This window comes from Cygnus olor, chromosome 22, assembly GCF_009769625.2.
Source record: "Cygnus olor isolate bCygOlo1 chromosome 22, bCygOlo1.pri.v2, whole genome shotgun sequence".
NCBI lineage: Eukaryota > Metazoa > Chordata > Aves > Anseriformes > Anatidae > Cygnus > Cygnus olor.
Genome location: NC_049190.1, coordinates 7,232,881 through 7,249,281, shown reverse-complemented (window position 1 = coordinate 7,249,281; position 16,401 = coordinate 7,232,881). Strand labels below are relative to the sequence as shown.

The 16,401-nt window shown below is 51.6% G+C and overlaps 1 protein-coding gene across 5 annotated transcripts in view; it reads right to left on the bottom strand.

The window, feature by feature from the left end:
- KIRREL3 (kirre like nephrin family adhesion molecule 3) overlaps window positions 1-16,401 on the bottom strand; it is a 318,683-nt gene that overhangs the window by 64,711 nt on the left and 237,571 nt on the right. For all 5 annotated transcript variants that reach the window (XM_040534284.1, XM_040534285.1, XM_040534286.1 and 2 more), the window contains one exon: window positions 16,125-16,274. In XM_040534284.1, coding sequence (XP_040390218.1) covers window positions 16,125-16,274 — 150 coding nt within the window. The remainder of the gene's footprint in view (window positions 1-16,124; window positions 16,275-16,401) is intronic.

Here is a 16,401-nt window from a genome sequence, read left to right as displayed (position 1 = left end):
TCTGTTGTGCCTGGAGTGGGGTTGGTTTTTCCTCTTTTAGACCCTCCATGAAGCCTGGGATGACCTGAATTGGTTTAGAAACCCAGCTTGAAATGGCTTCCTCTTCCCAACAACCCCTTGCGTGCTTTTTGCAATTAAAAAAAATCATTCTTGCCAGATTCTGAAAATGATTTGCAAGGAGGCATTGTCCCTGAAGCAAGGAGCATTGTTAATTTTCCCCTTCAGTGCAAGAAGGCTGCTGAAGGGATGAGGAAGCGCTCAGGAAAGACATCCTGGCCCAGCCCACAGATGTAGCTGGCTGATTCCCAGCTCTTCTAGACATTCGGGTGTGATGTGAATTGGAAGCACTTGTTCTCCTTCTCTGGTTCTGGATTAGGATGATTAGGAATTAGGATAATTCAGCTGCCTATGTGGGAGGAGCAAATGTGACCGATCGCACACCACTGCCACTTCTCCTCATCGCCGACTGGCTGGATATCTACAAAGAGCATCAATGCTCCCAGAAATCACACTCGGTCACCAGGAGTTCAGTTTGGGCTGAAAAAAAAAAGCCTCATATCATAGAGTCAGAGAACATCCTGAATCAGAAGGGACCCACATGGATCATCGAGTCCAACTCATCATCTGATGATTATTTTGTTTGGCCCAGTGCTATTAAAAACCCACCACGTTCCTCGTTGCGTTGTCACTTTGTAAGTCACTTTGGAGTTATTAAGGTGCCGTAAGTAGGAGTGAGTGCTGGGTTTAGCATCGCTGGGGGAAATCCATCCCCCTTGATATTGCGATGAGAAATCCTACTCCCCGAGCAGGAAGCCTGTGATGGGCGCTCCGAGCCAGCTTGCCGCACGGCAGAGGAGTGCGGGCAGAGCCTCTGTCATTAAAGGGGGCTGCAAACGCCAGAGCTTCAGTGCCCAGACAAAGGTGTGGGGTGGGCCCTGCCCCATAGCAGAAGCACTGTGGGGCAGTGGGAGATGGGAGGAGCACAGGAGGGGAAGGCAAGAGCCGGTTTCACACAGGGGCAGACCGGAGCCGGGCGATGGTTTGTGACCACTTTCAGTATCATTTTGTCCGTCAAGTGACTCAATCAACACGGAGCATTAGGAGCGAACCCAGAGGCAAAAAAAAGAAAGGGAAACAGATGAAAAACCTGATATTCTTAATTTACTCCAGTTAATTTTAGCCTAATTTGTTCTTTTGTAAATATCGGCCCTTCTTTAATAAGTCAGCGTTTGCCACGGAGGCTGCGATTGCAATGCAATCACCCAGTGCATCATAAAAGACTTTTCTCTGCTAATTGTTAGGAGGAAGCAGAGCTATTCTGCGGCAGGTATGGGATTGCAGAGAGAGATAATTATAACCAGATCTAATTAGTAATTATAGCAAACCTCTGTTAGAAATGGGTTTTAGTTAAATATGCCCCTGGTTCTCGCCGCAGCCTCCAGTGCTGCCGCCAGCAGCACAAGGGGTGGGTGCTGGCTCCCAGACCCCCATCCTCGCCCCGTGCTTGGGACCCCAGCGCGTGACAGGGAGCCTCAGCACCAGCTTCTAGTGAGGGAAGCAAGCTGGAAAAATGCAGTGCAGACAGCTGAGACAGGAGAGGGTGCTCTCAGCACAGCAATGGAGGCACAGAGAGGAGTGGGGGGTCCTGCTGCTGGGGCTGGGGGGAACCGTACCCCACAGAGGTGCTGCATCCTTGGGGATACTTTCTCCCAGAGTCTGCAGCATTAGCGGGAATTGGGAAAGATGTAGAGGAAGGGAAGAATGGCAGACAGGTGACCCAGAAAGCTGGGAGACGGGTGCTAATGGCTGATTTAATTTCTCAGCTAACACAAAACCCCCAAACCTCTCCTGTGGTGCAACACGCGCCCTGCCTGCAGCAGAGCCTGCAGGAGAGCCTGGGACCCAGGCACCCCACAGCACGCCACGGGACACGTCCAAGCCCACGGAGGCAAATGTCGACCTGCACACCCAGGGCAGCAATTTTCAAGGCAGGTGGGCTGAAAATCAAAGGTTTCACTCTGGTGGAAACCTTGCCCAAATCAGCTTGCTTCCAGCTCAACTGCAGCAAAACCCTGGGTTCCAAAAGGGAAACTTTTCAAACCTCTGCAGTTTTATTCTTCCAGCCCTCTTGCTTCCTTTGTACCAGTCAAAGGTACCTCTGAGCGGCGCTTTGACACAATGCACCTGGAAGCCCTGCCTGGGGAGAAAGCCACAGAGGAACGTGCAGCGAGAAAATGGAGCAGCCTGATCCAAGGAGGCTGTGCAGGGAAATCATGGCTGAGGATCTAAGGGGAGGCTTCCCAAGGCTGTGAACCTTCCTCCAGTCCTCCCAGGGCAGTGGTCCCTCCCACTCCACCGCTGGTCCATCTGCGAGGGCAGACCTGGCCTGGATGACCCAAATTGCTTCGGAACAAGGAAGGAGATGGGAGAGAAGAAAGACATGGGAGGATTTAAAAGGAGCACCCAGGAAAACCGCCTGCCTCCCAGGATGGACCATTACCTACCCATGTTAGCGACAGAGGCCTGGGAGGAGATGTCCCAGCACAGGCACTTCTGAAAGGCAGGGCTGCAAGCAGCAGAGTATTTAAACATAGCCAGCAGAAAGACTGCCTGGATGGCCTGAAAGGATCTAATCTCCGATATCTAGGCTTTAATTACTGGGCTGCAGCCGTTCTGGCCCATAGGAGCCTGAACTGCTGCGTTATTTCTGAATCTAGTTATTTCCTCCCCAGCGGAGCCATGACAGGGGCTCGCCGGGGCACTGCGCTCACTCACAGCTGGGGCCGGGATAACTAGGGCAGCTCCGTGGGACGTCGGCAGGATCGTTCCTGCACATCTCAGCATCACTCCCAGCAGGGAACAGGCACAGATGCATGCGTCACACTTGCGTGTGTTGAGGAGGGACAACCGTGCGAGGAGCGAGAGGGATGCGGAGCGGGGACGTCACTGGGCAGGGGGACGCGGGGCTGGATCTGGGCTCTGCAGCTGGAGCCTGCCTGGTGGGAAGGGGTTGAGTGAGGATGGGGATGTGTGTGCTCGTATGGCGAGGGTGTGGAGAGCCCCGGCAAGGAGCGTGCAATCACAGCGCAGACTGAAAAAGAAGTTGTGGAGGTTCATCCATCCCTTCATGCTGCTGCGCTGAGAGGGGTGCTAATCCAGGAGATGGATGCTAATCCAAGAGGGAGATGCTAATCCAAGAGCAAGCTGCTGACCCAAGCAGCAGAGATGCCTCTTTCTTTCACCCGGATTGCTGTCTCTGCACTGCAAGCCCCCCGCAGCACATCGCCACAGCTCAGCCGCTGGCTCCCAGCACGTGCAGACGAAGGGACCCGACGTTTCAGGGCACACGTGGCTGGCAGCGAGCCGTGGTGCTGCTGTGGCTCCCACCTCTCTAATCAGGGCTCCTCGCCCCCCGACGGCACTGACCTTGATAGCTTCCAGCCCAGGCTCTATGGCAAAGTGATTCAATTAAGCCCTGGTTCACAGAGAGTGCTAAAAAAAATAATAAAAAAAAAGAGAGCGAAAGAGCCCAACAACAACAAAAAAAAATGCCCCCTTGAGAATAATTTTCTTCTATGGATTTTTAAGACCAGCGGCTGGAGAATCACTTTCTCGTTTTTGTGCTGTCTCTCCAGTCAATAAATAAGGGGGAAATAAAGGATTTCAGAGAAAATAGAATGCAGTCAAAAGGTAAATTGTGGTCTTAAAAGCCCCTAAGAGACTGTCACAGACTTTGAAATGTTTCCTAGTTTGAGACCATTTCTTCCTGACTACATGGTTTCCGCTCCTCAATTTGCATCTCTGGGAGGTAATCTTTAAAACTGATTTTCCCCTGGTTGCATTTCATTGGCAAAGAAACTAAACAGGCTGCTGCATTACAGTAATAACATCAACATTTCAGCCACCTTCGCCTTAATTATTTCTCTGTCTTGCCAACAGGACCAGTTAAAAAAGATTTATAGTTTGGTGAGGAAGGAGGGGAGGGCAGGTTTGTGTGTGTGGATGGGTAAGATAATGTGGAGAAAACGGTTTCTCCCTTGTTACGTGTCACTAGTAAAAAAAATAAAAAAAATCAGGAGGTAAAAGGTTTGGGCCATTTAAGAAATAATAATGCCAGCATTTCACCTGTCTCTTGCTTAATTATTTCCCTCTCTCAGCTCTGCCACCTGAACCAGTTTAGATAAGATTTTGGCGTGGATAAGGAGGAGGAACCTGTACCTTCTGAAGCAGATAAGCTGCTTTTCCAATGTAGAGAAACAGAATACAGCACTAAAGCTTTCCTGCTGTCTACTCCAGATTTATCAACAGCTTCTTCACAAAAGTCTTGGGACTAAAAGCTTGTGAAGTTTTGTAAAATACTACTGGAAAATAGCACTTGAAAAGGAATAAGAGGGAAGGCAGGGCTTGGAAAGCACCTGGCTCTGGCCAAAATCCACTTAAGATCACTCTTATTACTGCCAGGGGCCAAGGGGGGGCTGGCTGGTTGCTGTGGGCGTGTGAGGATGAGCCCGGGTTTTGGGAGGGATGCTGCTTCACCGAATGAGCAACTGGGAGTCTCTGCTTCTCCCCGCGCACACTGCACAGTCTATATTTATTACACAATTTTCACCCTTCAGTGGCTCGGATGTTTTGCCTGCATTTTGTTGCTGACCCTCAGGCCAATCCTCAAAACAATATTTGCTCAGGGTTTTGTGTGTGCATGTAACTTTTTTTTTTTTTTTTAAATAAATTCCAGGCAGGTGGAAACTTCCCTTCTTGATTTCTACCAGCACTCTCCTTTATCATCTCAAGCTAATGGGATGCTCCTGCTTCAGACCACTGCACTGGGGCTGGATTCAGCCCCACAGAGCTGTCCTGCCGCCTGCTTATGCTGATAAGCTCCTCCAGCATCCCTCTGCCCGGCCGTGCCTCCCCACCCTGCCTGGCGCCTGATTATATTGGGTCTGCATGTGTAAGTACAGCCTCCTGCTATCCTAATCATCTAAAGTGGCTATTTGAATAACAGTTGTTGGTGCCTGTAGTTTCCTGTAATTTCCAAAAGGAAACAAATCCATGCAGACTGCAATTTTGTGCCTATGAATTTTGAATGAATGTCTCAGAGAGCCTTGTGCAGGGACTTGATTTCTCTCCCCCTTCCTGCCTCTGCCTCCTGGACCCAACCTGCTGAGCCCAGGGGCTCGGTGGAGCGGCTCCTTGTAGGGCCAGGTGTGGGGCCGGTGATGCTTGATGTGGGAAGGAGCATGGAACAGAACAGCCTGAATTGCAAGGGACCCACAGGCAATATCAAGCCCAACTCCTGGCTCCACAAATGATGATGAGATGCTGGCACTCATCCAGCAATGCGAGGATGGTGGCAGGATTGTGCCCAGCACCCTGGTGTTCAACAGGACCGATGGGGCATGGAGGCAGGAGCATCCCTCAAACCTCAGAGATTCTGCCAGGTGCCACCTCCAACCGAAGCTTGGGAGGTCATCCTGCACCCACAGCCTGGAGGCACCTGTCCTGCCGGAGATGCCACCACCAGCCTGGCTGTCACTGGGGCAGGCTCTTCGGCTTCCAGGCCTGAGCAGCTATCAGACATTTCTCCTCCAGAGCAGATTTTCACGACAGCGACAATCCCTATTTATAACCTTCTCCCTTCCGCCTTCCCCTCCTGTTCTGCTGTGTGCAGCTTTATGACAGCGAGGGTTCTCCTTTTTACGACATTGTTGTTTTTAAAGTGTTTTTATCACCTGATTTTATTACAAAATTACCGTACAGCACCCCAAGTACCACAGCAGTGGGGAGGGAGAGCAGTGCTGGAGATGCAGCAACCCTCTCCTGAACAGCTTGCTGCCTCGCTGGGAAGTGGCTGTGATTTGGTGATGGATGGAGTGCTTGTTATCCAGTATATTTTTATCCATAGATATATAAAGCACTTTGTGATCCCAGTGGATACAAGGAACTATATAAATGTAAATCATTATCATTATCATTAAATACCTTCTGCATCTTTTAAACCTACCAGTTGGAATCAAACACGTATGGGGCAGCTGGTGTCTGGGCTTTAGCCGGTGAACCAAATGCAGGAGGGGTGATTTTTTTCCTTTGTTAGCAATTAAATGTGATATCATAAAAGACTTTATTTTCCCTTTGCAATTTTTCATGCTGCCTCTTGATTTGAAAGTCACTTCTCGCCCACTACGAGAAATCTGTGCAAGCTCCCCTAGCAACAACCTGAATAAGAAGCAGCTGCCTCGGCTCCACCGATGCTCCCGCACTACTGGGACCCGGCGCCAGCTGCATCCCGCAGCATCACCGGGGGGTGATGGCCATGAGAGCATCCTCCCCACGAGGCTGGGCCTCAGGGAGCAGTGCACGATTGCCTTGTGATTTACGACTGGAAGGAGAACAGAGACTCTCGTGTCCAAAAGTATGACTCGGCAGCATTTCTGCTTGGCTGCTGCCCAGCCCCAGAAATAACTGACCGCACGAAACCGCCTTCTCTTGGATGCCATCCATGTTGCAGCCGTAAGTGCAATGAACATGGGGCACAAGGCAGATCGTGTTTATAACCCAGAGTTTCCTGTTCTGCTTCTCCCCAGGCCTTTCTTCCTTTTTGTAGGATCCAAGCCTGAAGGACTTGCTCAAGGTCGCACGTGGAGTCCTTGGCAGCACAGAAGTGAACTCATGTGCTTCTATCTGGGCCATAAATCATTGGATTCCCTTTCTGCCCACACCACCAGGACAGCACGCAGGGTTTTCCCACAAGTGCTGAGCCTGTATTTTGTCACCAAGCCCATTGTCCTTCCTGCATCTCCAGCCCAGCTACCTGTGTGCCTGGCCATCGGCTCCTGGCAGCTGCTGCTTCCCATGCCCACCTCAACAGGAGCTCAACCAACCACTTCTTGGGTTGCTTTCCAGTCCCAGAGAGCCACACCAATGCCCAGGAGAGGGACAAACCCTACAGAAGCAGCTGCTGAACTGCTGGGCAGCAAGGGATGGATGCTGCGGTGGTGGGGAGTGTTTGGGGGTGTTTGGGAGACAAACGCTGAGCTGAAGCTTGCGGGCATGATGGCACTCCCCAGGGAAGGATGTTCTGCTGGCATGTCCCAAAGGAGATGGCTGGTGCATGTCCAGGCTATGCTGGGTGCCATGATGAAGCCCCATGAGACCCTGAGGACCAGCAACCCATAATATTTCATTGTCCCTGATCATGACAAGCAGTTGGAAAGCTGGAAAGAGCAGAGAAGAGTTGGAAAGCTCTGATGTGTCATGGGTTTGAGCCCTGGCCTTTAGCCCGTGTCCCTATTAACCTGCAAGCAGCAGCTTGCAAAAGTTCTGCAATATTTAGTTAAAGGAAACAAGTTTTTTCCTAGTTCTTGTTTTTCTTTTCCTTATATATATATAAATATATATATATATTTTATTCTCCCCACTGCTCATAAGTTGCAGCCTCCTGATGCCCAGGGGAGATCTTCCATTTAGCTACCTTTTCCTTTCTCATTTCATGCTGCAATGGAGATTCATCATAGGTGTTAAATCCACAATTTGCCGCCAATCCCTTGTCCCACCCTGCGGACGTCGGGGTATGGGAGCCCAGCAGCGCGGCTCCGCCAGCCACAAAACCGCGTGCTTACCACAGCTCTCGCCTCCTCCGCACCGCTGCAGCTCAGCACCCGCATCCTTGCCCCGCATGGCAAACCTCAGCCACCTGCTAACGAATTACCAAAGCACTCATCCCACTGCAGCTCTCAGCACCTTGGCAGGGGCTGCGGGGAGCCTAGAGCCAAAACTCTTTGCTCACCTCGGTGAGGAAGCATCCGGGCAAAGGCAGACTCTTGGGAAGCAGCGGGGAGGTTGCTGCTATCCCGGATGAACCTGAGGTATCTGCACAGTCAGCTCTTAATGTGAGCACCCTTTAATGTCAAAGAAGGACTAAAAGCCCCTTCCAGAGGGCCATTTGTCCAACCTCTACTACAGCATGAGGTGAATATCCTGGGGGAGAGGTTATTTGCTCATCAATTACAAAGGACACCCACAGATGAATCATTAAGAGACGGTTATCCAATTTTGAACGCCAAGTCTGGCTAAAAGAGGCTGCTAAGGATGCCACAGCCCCACAGCAATCCCTGTCCTAGCCTCGGATGGGAAGCTGACATCTGTCAGCCTCTCCAACAGAGGCTTCAAGAAGCAAACACTACTCAGGAACGCCAGGACAGACAGCACTGCATTGGATCCATAACAAAAACAGAAATTTATCGCTGGGTTCAGCAACCCAGTTACCTGGGAGCCAGAACCACACCAGTATGCACGTCCCCCTGGGCCAGCCGCAAGCAGCGGTGCAGGGCTGGCAGGCAGCAGGAACACCCAGGCTGCTGCTGTCCTGCACCCTTCTCCCAAAGCCTTTTCTCTGCTTTCCTGGCTGTCCCTGCCCCTGCTGAGCCTTGGGCTCATTTTTCATCTAGGGGATCGATAGGAAAGCGGGGGCTGTCGCTCAGGTGATGTCACGCTCCGAGGGCCTCATTCTTCTCTGCCAGCTGCCAAGGGGAGAGGGAGACAGTGCCAGTGTCAGGTCGCTGGCAGCCCCCCGGGCTCCCTGCAGGGACATGTCCCCACCCAAGTGGCCGCCCACGGCCGTGACCCCACACACGTGGCACTGCGAGCTGCGCCGTGTCGGGAGGGGCGCGCTGCACACCCGAGGCCCAGGAGGAGTTGTGTGTGTATGCCTGGTGCAGATGCAGGGCAGTGTGCGCAGGATACAGATGGGGGAGTTTTGTCTCGTTGGCAAGAGAGGGAGGAACGTGTGTGGGTGTGCGAGGCAATGGGAGCTTTGCACATGCACATGCTTGGTCTGTGTGACGCAGCACGCAGTGCAGCAGTGGTCCAACAGGGCATAGTCAGGGGGGAGCCCACCACTGTCTCCATGTACATGGAGGGAGGGTGCAAAGGAGGACCCAGGCTCTGCTCGGTGGCACCCAGGACCAGGCCCAGAGGCCCCAGGCCCAGCCTGGAGCCCCGTTGGCTCCCCCTGCCCCTCGTGAAGCTCCCCAGGCCCTGGGCTCCGAATAGAGCAGGAGCCATGAGATGCTGTGCGATGCCAAGGGGGTGGCAGAGGGAGCACTGCAGACTGGGGAGGATTTGGGGTAAGACGCAGAGAGCAGGAGGAGGCACAGCGCAGCAGTGCATGTGGTCAGCATGTCAGGATGGCGGGATTTTGACACGCAGCAGGAGGCCTCTGCTTTTTGGCCTCTTGCTTTTCTGAGCCTGACGGCAAGCAAGAGCCCCCTGTTAAAATGATGTGAAATTGGTGGTGCTGGAGCCCTTAATTAGGTTTGCTGCCCATTGAGGCACACACCCGGGGCCACGGCTGCTCGGTGCTGCAGGCTGCGCAGCCTCACCTGGCCCAGAGGCTCCAAAATGTCTGCGCTGGTTGTGGGCCTCATTAAGATCTGCCAGCCTGGCCAGCACAGAGCAGCAGCGAGGTGAGCAGGTCCCCAGCACCAGCTGCGGACACCTCAAAAGATGTTTGTCCCACAGGCAGCACCGTGCCCACAACATGGGCTGACGTCATGCTCAGCCACCCCAGAGTACAGACAGACCTGGCACTTCATGCAGAGAGGGGGGACACATTAAATGCTACCCCCCTCCCCCCCCAATTTCATGGCATCTTCGGAGCCACCAAGGCATCCAAAGAGACTGAGGATGGGCTTTTATCAGCTCTATGTGCTCTGCATCCATCAGTTCAGTACAGACCACAAGACTCACGATAGCAAAGCCAACCGCTTCGTGCTTGATAAAAGCATGGGTCAGGCCCTCCCTGCATCAAGACAAGAAATCACAGATCGGTGCAAGAATCCTGACATTAATCATTGCTAAATGCCTCTGCTCCGATTTACTCTTTGGTCGCTCGCTCTTCAGCATGTGGGTAGGAATGCTGTTGCAGTGCTGAGGACAGAGGCGAGGTGAAGGGTGACAGGAGAAGTGGCATTGCCGCTTGGCTGAGGGATGGAGTTTGGGGAACACACGAGCTTCCAGGCACACAAATCTCACTTCCTCATCCAAGCCCAGCCCTGCGGCACCCAGGACTAGACGTGTAGACCATGATGGCTTCCACAGCATCGACTAACCCCTGGGCTCAGGGCTGGGAGAAAACCCGAATTTTGCAAGACTGCCCCTAAAATGTCGTGAACAGACCACATTGAGCCTGGGGCTGATCGAGCGGCGGCAGCATCTGCTCAACGCTGGGCTCCTCACTCCCAGTTTAATGGTGCGATTAAACACCAGTCACTGCTAAGATGCAGTCCTGCCCTGCTGGGAAGGAATATATTCATCATTTTAAATGTATTTGATTTGATTTGATTATTTTTTTCCAACTCCTGCTCACACAGTGGCAGATTACCCATGCTTCTTTATCAGACTGGAACAGGCTTGATGACCACCATGGTGCTGGCGAGAGCAGGGCACAAAATGGGCTACCAGTGAAAGCTCCAAATTTCCCAGCAGCTCCTGGTAAGGTCCCTCCAGCATCCTTATGGCAGTGGCTTTTCACATTTTCGTGGCTACTGGAACCCCAAAACGTGTATGTTGTACTCTACATCTGCGTGACAAACACAGCAGAAGGGCAGGCGTCCCTTTTCTGTGAAACCAAGCCCTTCATGTATTTGCCACACACGTAATTAGTAAGACATTATTCTGTGCTAATGAAGGCAGCAGAGCCTGAGGCCAGTGGCTATGTCCCATGTGGCACAATGACCCAGAACAAGATGGGCTTCCCAGGGATGGAAGCCCTGAAGGTTTTGTTCATTCCCTTCCAAGCAAGGAGAGCACAGCTGGTGCGGATGCTTGCCATCTTCCTCCTCCTCCAGACAGGGTGCTCGGCACCCGAGCCCCTCCAGAAACTGCATGGACACCCATGTGAGGACACCCGTCCCCCCACCGCTAGCAAGAGGAGCCAGCTGAGTGCTGTAAACTTAAGCTGCTCAGACACGGCATCAAACATTTAAGTTATTTGGGATTTGCACTCGATTGTTTGAGGTTGCTGTCTCATTCTCAGTAGAACCGGTTACTATTTCACCACTGAAAATATTCCCAGCAGAAAAGGTCTTCGTGAAGACCAAAAGTGTTTCAAGGTGAAGAGACAATCTGGAAGAAAATGATTGCATTTTCATCCCCCTTTTTTTTTGTTCCACATTGACATTCTGACTCTGCATGCTGTTTCAGGCTGAATTTTGCATTCAAAGAATTTAATTCTGTTAAAAAGTACAGAAAAATAGTTGAGATAGTTCCAGGCTGGACCGGTTCTGGCTTTGAAACATCCCCTATTCCACATTTTCTCATTGCAGCTTGGCATTACAAACTGATACTGAAAAATGGCCTTTCCCAGGCCATAACCTCTTCATTTTCTGATCAAACTCTGCTAAAGAGCAGGAAAGCTGGGAAACGCAGATGTCTCAAGCTGCCAACGATCATTTTGGTAATAGAAACAGCTTACTCTGCTCTGCAGGGGAGGGCTGGAAAGACTAGGCTAGAAAGAGACATTAGAATAAAATAAAAAGGAAAAAAAAAAGAGTAAAAGGCTTGTGATTGAATGGGAATGCACTTGGCACCCAGGTGACCTTCCTCTTCTCCTGTCCCTGGCTTGTGCCATCTTATAAGACAGGAGCTCTCACTTCAAATTAACTTAATCTGTAGCATTAAATAATTCATGTTGATTTAAGAAAGCTTCATTTCTAATGGGACACACATGAAGGCAGAGTTAATATCGGAAGAGGCTGTGGGGGGGGGTCGGGGAGAATTAGACTATGAAAGGTGAATGTATGAGTTAATTGCACATCAGTTACTCACTCCTCGGTCTCCATCCTCACACCCCTGTGGTCCCTTTGTCCTGACTGTCACCAGGCTCCCACCAGCATCCCTCTGAGATCGACCCCTTCCCCACGCTGGGCTGTGGAGCCATACAACCCCTGAGTTTTGGTTCCTGCAGCCTTTTCCTGGCTTCCCAGCACTGCCGGACAGGCGCAGCGAGCCAGGGCTCACCTCTTCCCCCTCTTCTCCTCCCTCCAACACTGCCTTCCAAGCTTCTCGCTTGGTTGCGTTTGAGAGCTGGGAACTCAACACTAATTAACGTGTCTGCAAATCCCAGCTCGGCTGGCAGGGCCTCCAATTCGTTCACGGTCCCCCGAGTGCAGAAGGCTCCATGAGCTAGCCCTCTGGCACCTTCAGCTACACGGCTGGCAGATGCATATTTTAACAACACACATCTGTTGGATATATAATCTCTTGTATTTGCCCTCGCTGCTCCCAGCTTTGATGGAAGACCGGAGGGAAGTCTCCGGTGGTTACAGCCAAAGTGTTTGCTTTGCAATTTCACTCGATTGCTGTCTGATTTTATTTTCAAATTTCTCCAAGTCCTAATCAGGCTCTTACTTTATTTAATTAATACCCCAGCTTGGTTAAATAGATCATAAATTAAGAAGCCCTGCCATTAAAGATGTGCCAGGTAGCAGAGAGCCCTCCAGTGGCTTCTGGAACCAGCCAAACAGCCCCTGCCCTCCCAGCACGTGGTCCTGCTGTGGGTCTAGGGACTCCCTGAAGCTCACGGTGCATCTGAGGGGCTTATCCAAGCAGCCTTGGCAGTGCTGGATGACCTGCTAGAGGTCCCTTGGTCCTTTTGTGAGGCACGTGGATGCCTCCACATCTCCCAGATCCCATCTCCTCCCTGTTACCAGCTGCTGCCTTCCTTGCTGGGGCCGGTGTTCCCAGGATGGAGAGCGGTGACTGTCCCTGGGGCAATGCAGGCAATGGGAGGATGGAGGACAAGCAGGGAATGAGGCTCTGCACCTGGAGAAAGGGTCTCCTTCTGCTTCAGGATGGGTTAGCCAGGTACCCCAGCAATATCTGTGCCTGAAACTCTACAAACACAAGACTTCTCCCAATGCTGATGACACTAATAAGCTCATCTGCTTGAGTGTTTGGACTTCTGAAGCTATGGAATGATCTGTTCCACTACATTTAACCATGTAGATTTGAAAACAATGTGACAAAATCTTTAATATTTAATTAAAATATGGTGTAGCTCTGTATCTGAGCAGGGGAGTAGGAGGCAGCAGACCCGTAAAGCTGTTGTCAGACATGAATGACAGCAGTTGGAAACCGAATTTGGAGGCAATATGGGATTTCTTGATACCAAGAAAGTGGAAAAGCTGGCAAGAACGGACAAGGCGACACCAGCCCATGCAGAAAAACAGGTGAGCAAAGGTATTTGTCAGAGGACAAGGTTTGGGCGTGACAGAGGAGGATGGGGTGAAATGGCCCAGCACAGAGAGCCCTGAGCCAGCTCCACACTATGGACTCTGAGCCACGAGGACCTCACAGCTCTGCAAAAGGCTCTCAAGGAAACTGTTTGCCATGTTGAGATGTGCATGGTTTGCATGCTGGGGAGGTCTTGGGGATCCCCTCCTGCCCATGCAATGCCTAGGGTTTCACCAGCAACCCTGGGTGAAGCTGGGCAGACCACAGTGATTTGGGCTTTGTTTCATGTCAAAGATGAAGCGTGAGAAGTCCCGGTGTGGACAGCCTGGGCACCTGCAGGAGGATGCGGTGCAGAACGAGCTGGAAGGGCTCGTGGCTCGGCCCAAGGTCCTGTTCCTTTTTGCAGAGCTGTACATAGCTGTGGACACAGAGCTGCTGATTATTTGCACAGCGGTGTAGCTTTACAGCGGCCACGTACACTGCTTTATTGCATAATAACCCAGGTAACAGCCGCAGCACGTCACCTCCTTCTGTAAATGCTGCAAGAACCCAGGTGAATAAAGAGAAAGCATCGCCACCGCAGGGGTTACGAAATCATTGCCAGTCCAGCACCGTGGGTGGGGGGCAGCCGGCTGCTTCGCCAGCAGGACCATGAAGCTCCACTTCCACACGGATCCTTCGGAAACAACAGAGATTCCAGGAGGGGGGTCTCCATCCCCTCCACCTGTCAGGATGCTGGAGGTGTGAGCAGCATCCTCCAAACGGGGGCTGCTGGAAGCCCAAGCCCAGCTCCCCTCCCCAGAGGCAGAGAAGGGTGCTGGGGCTTCCAGGAGCACGGGCTTGAGTTGGGTTGGGTTTTGAGCAGAAGACTTTTACAATTCTAAGGAAAACCGTCCCTCTGGATTTAAAAATCAGCCCTGACAGCAATCAGAAGTGGCGAGGAACACCCCACATGTGACTTCTTCAGACGAGACAGATGATGGCATCTGCTGCATCGCTCACCTCCCAGGCAACCAAAACTTTGGAGATGCACATCGCTCCGGAGGCACTTGCTTCACTCACAACCACCACGGGCTCCTTGAGCCAGCACACCCTGATCCAAACTGGAGAAAAGGGTGCTGCGGTGCCATGACCACCCACCACATGCATCTGGGCAGGGTGCTGGAGGCATCTGCCCGTGACATGCCACCTCCCACACCTCCCCGGCCAGCCTCCAGCTTCACCAGAACATCTGCACAAGTGCAGCCGGAGCGAGAAATGGGCTACCAGTGGGTTGCAAACCCCATTTTCTCATTGATCGGGTTTAAATTGAATGTGCTGTAACTTTAATTTTCTTAAAAGGAGAGCATGCTGCAAACATAAGTTGCTGAACATCTTAGGTAAATGTACCAATTAGCAGCTACCATGTATATTCACATAAACATTAACTACCATCTATTCAACACATTCCATAACCCCAAAGATAATAACGATTTCCTTTTGATCCACAAAAACATCTCTCTGCTCAATCAATGCTCCGCAGCAGCTCAGAGCACTGACATACGCCTGTGCACCCTGGGACTAAATTAGTTTTGAAATCTTTAGCTCTAATTAAATAACATTATTTCTTTTGTCTGGCTCCAGCAACGTCTTCCGACTTCGCAGCAGAAGGAGGCAGCCCCGGAGAGGGAAGGAAAGGCGGCACAGCTTGTGGAGGTTGATGGCAAGCGAGGAAGCCTCACCGGCAGCCCTGCGCCGCTCTCCCATTTATTTCCAGGCTTTGCTCCCGTAGGGATGCATGTCAGAACTCGGAGCTGCTGAGAAGAGTTCACGGAGCAGAAGGATGGATCGAACAGAAATCGTCATCATCAGTGGGGGCAGGGAGGGAGGAGGCGGTGGTTGGGGGATTTTGGGGACAGGGAGCTGCACAGGGTGGCACAGGGAGAAGACCGAATGGATGGGATGCTACAAACCCTAAGTTACAGCTCGTTTTCTCGGCAGTGTGCAGACTCCTGTGAGGTACGCCTGCATCCAGCACTACATCCTTAATTCGCTTCTTTGGCTGCTTAGCGCTAATTAGCGTTGAGCTGACTAAAGCCACTAAAACTCTTGGTTTACATCCTATGATATTTTCCCCCGAAAATTAACTAAGAAAACAACAACAGCACCAACAAAACAAATCCAAACTTTAATTTTAACAAACCTAAAAACCATCAATACTTTCACTTTGGACTTCAATAATCAGGATATATATCTGGAAGCAATACAGACAGAAAACACTGTTTTATGTTCAGGATTTTCAAGAAGAACAACATTTGCATTCATTTCTCTGAAGCCACGTCCATACTGGGAAGTTTCACTGGTCCAGCCTGCCTTTTCCCAGCACTCCTGAAAAGCACCCAACATACTTTTCCAACCCATCAGCAAAGCCCCTTTTCCATCTCCCACCCAACAAGGGGCTTTGTAAGATGCTGGGAGCAGCCCCCTGTTTGCAGGCCCATGCTCCATCCACCTGTGCTGCTCACGGGAAAGATTAATCACCAACAAGTGCACAAGGATAAAAGATCCAGTAGGAAAACCAGCTTTTCCTCCTGGTCCTGCACACAACAGCATCACAGCCAGGGCACAGCATAACACGCTGATGCCGCTGACACCCCTCATGGCCTTAAATTTGTGTACATGCCCTCCTGAAGGGGCACCTGGATTTGGAGCTGCAGTACCAAACACCGTGCCTGTCCCAGCACTGCTCTGCTCCCTGAACACCTCCCTTCGCTGTCGCTCCTGAAATCACAAAGCATTACTCTCACAACAGGCTCTTTTCCAGTCGTCTTGATTTAACAACACAACATTCCACATCCGCGAGGAAGGAAAACCCCCAAATAAACTCTGAGTGATGGTGAGCCTGGACTTACCGAGAACAGTCAGCCGGGCAGGTCGGGATCGGATGGCTGCTTGGATGGCCTGACATTCGTAGACGGCGTCATCTTGGAGATCAGCTCTCAGGATTTTCAAGTGATGCTCTCCAGACAGATGGTCTCCTATGACCAGATAGCGTGGGTAGCCTGTTGGACACAAAGCATGGGTCAGAGGAGCCCAAAAGTGAAGGGCAGACAGTGTGGGGGTAGAGCCCCAGCCTTCCCGTCACACCAGCAGCTTCGTCCCTTCCGTGGCAGCCAGCCCAAACAGACA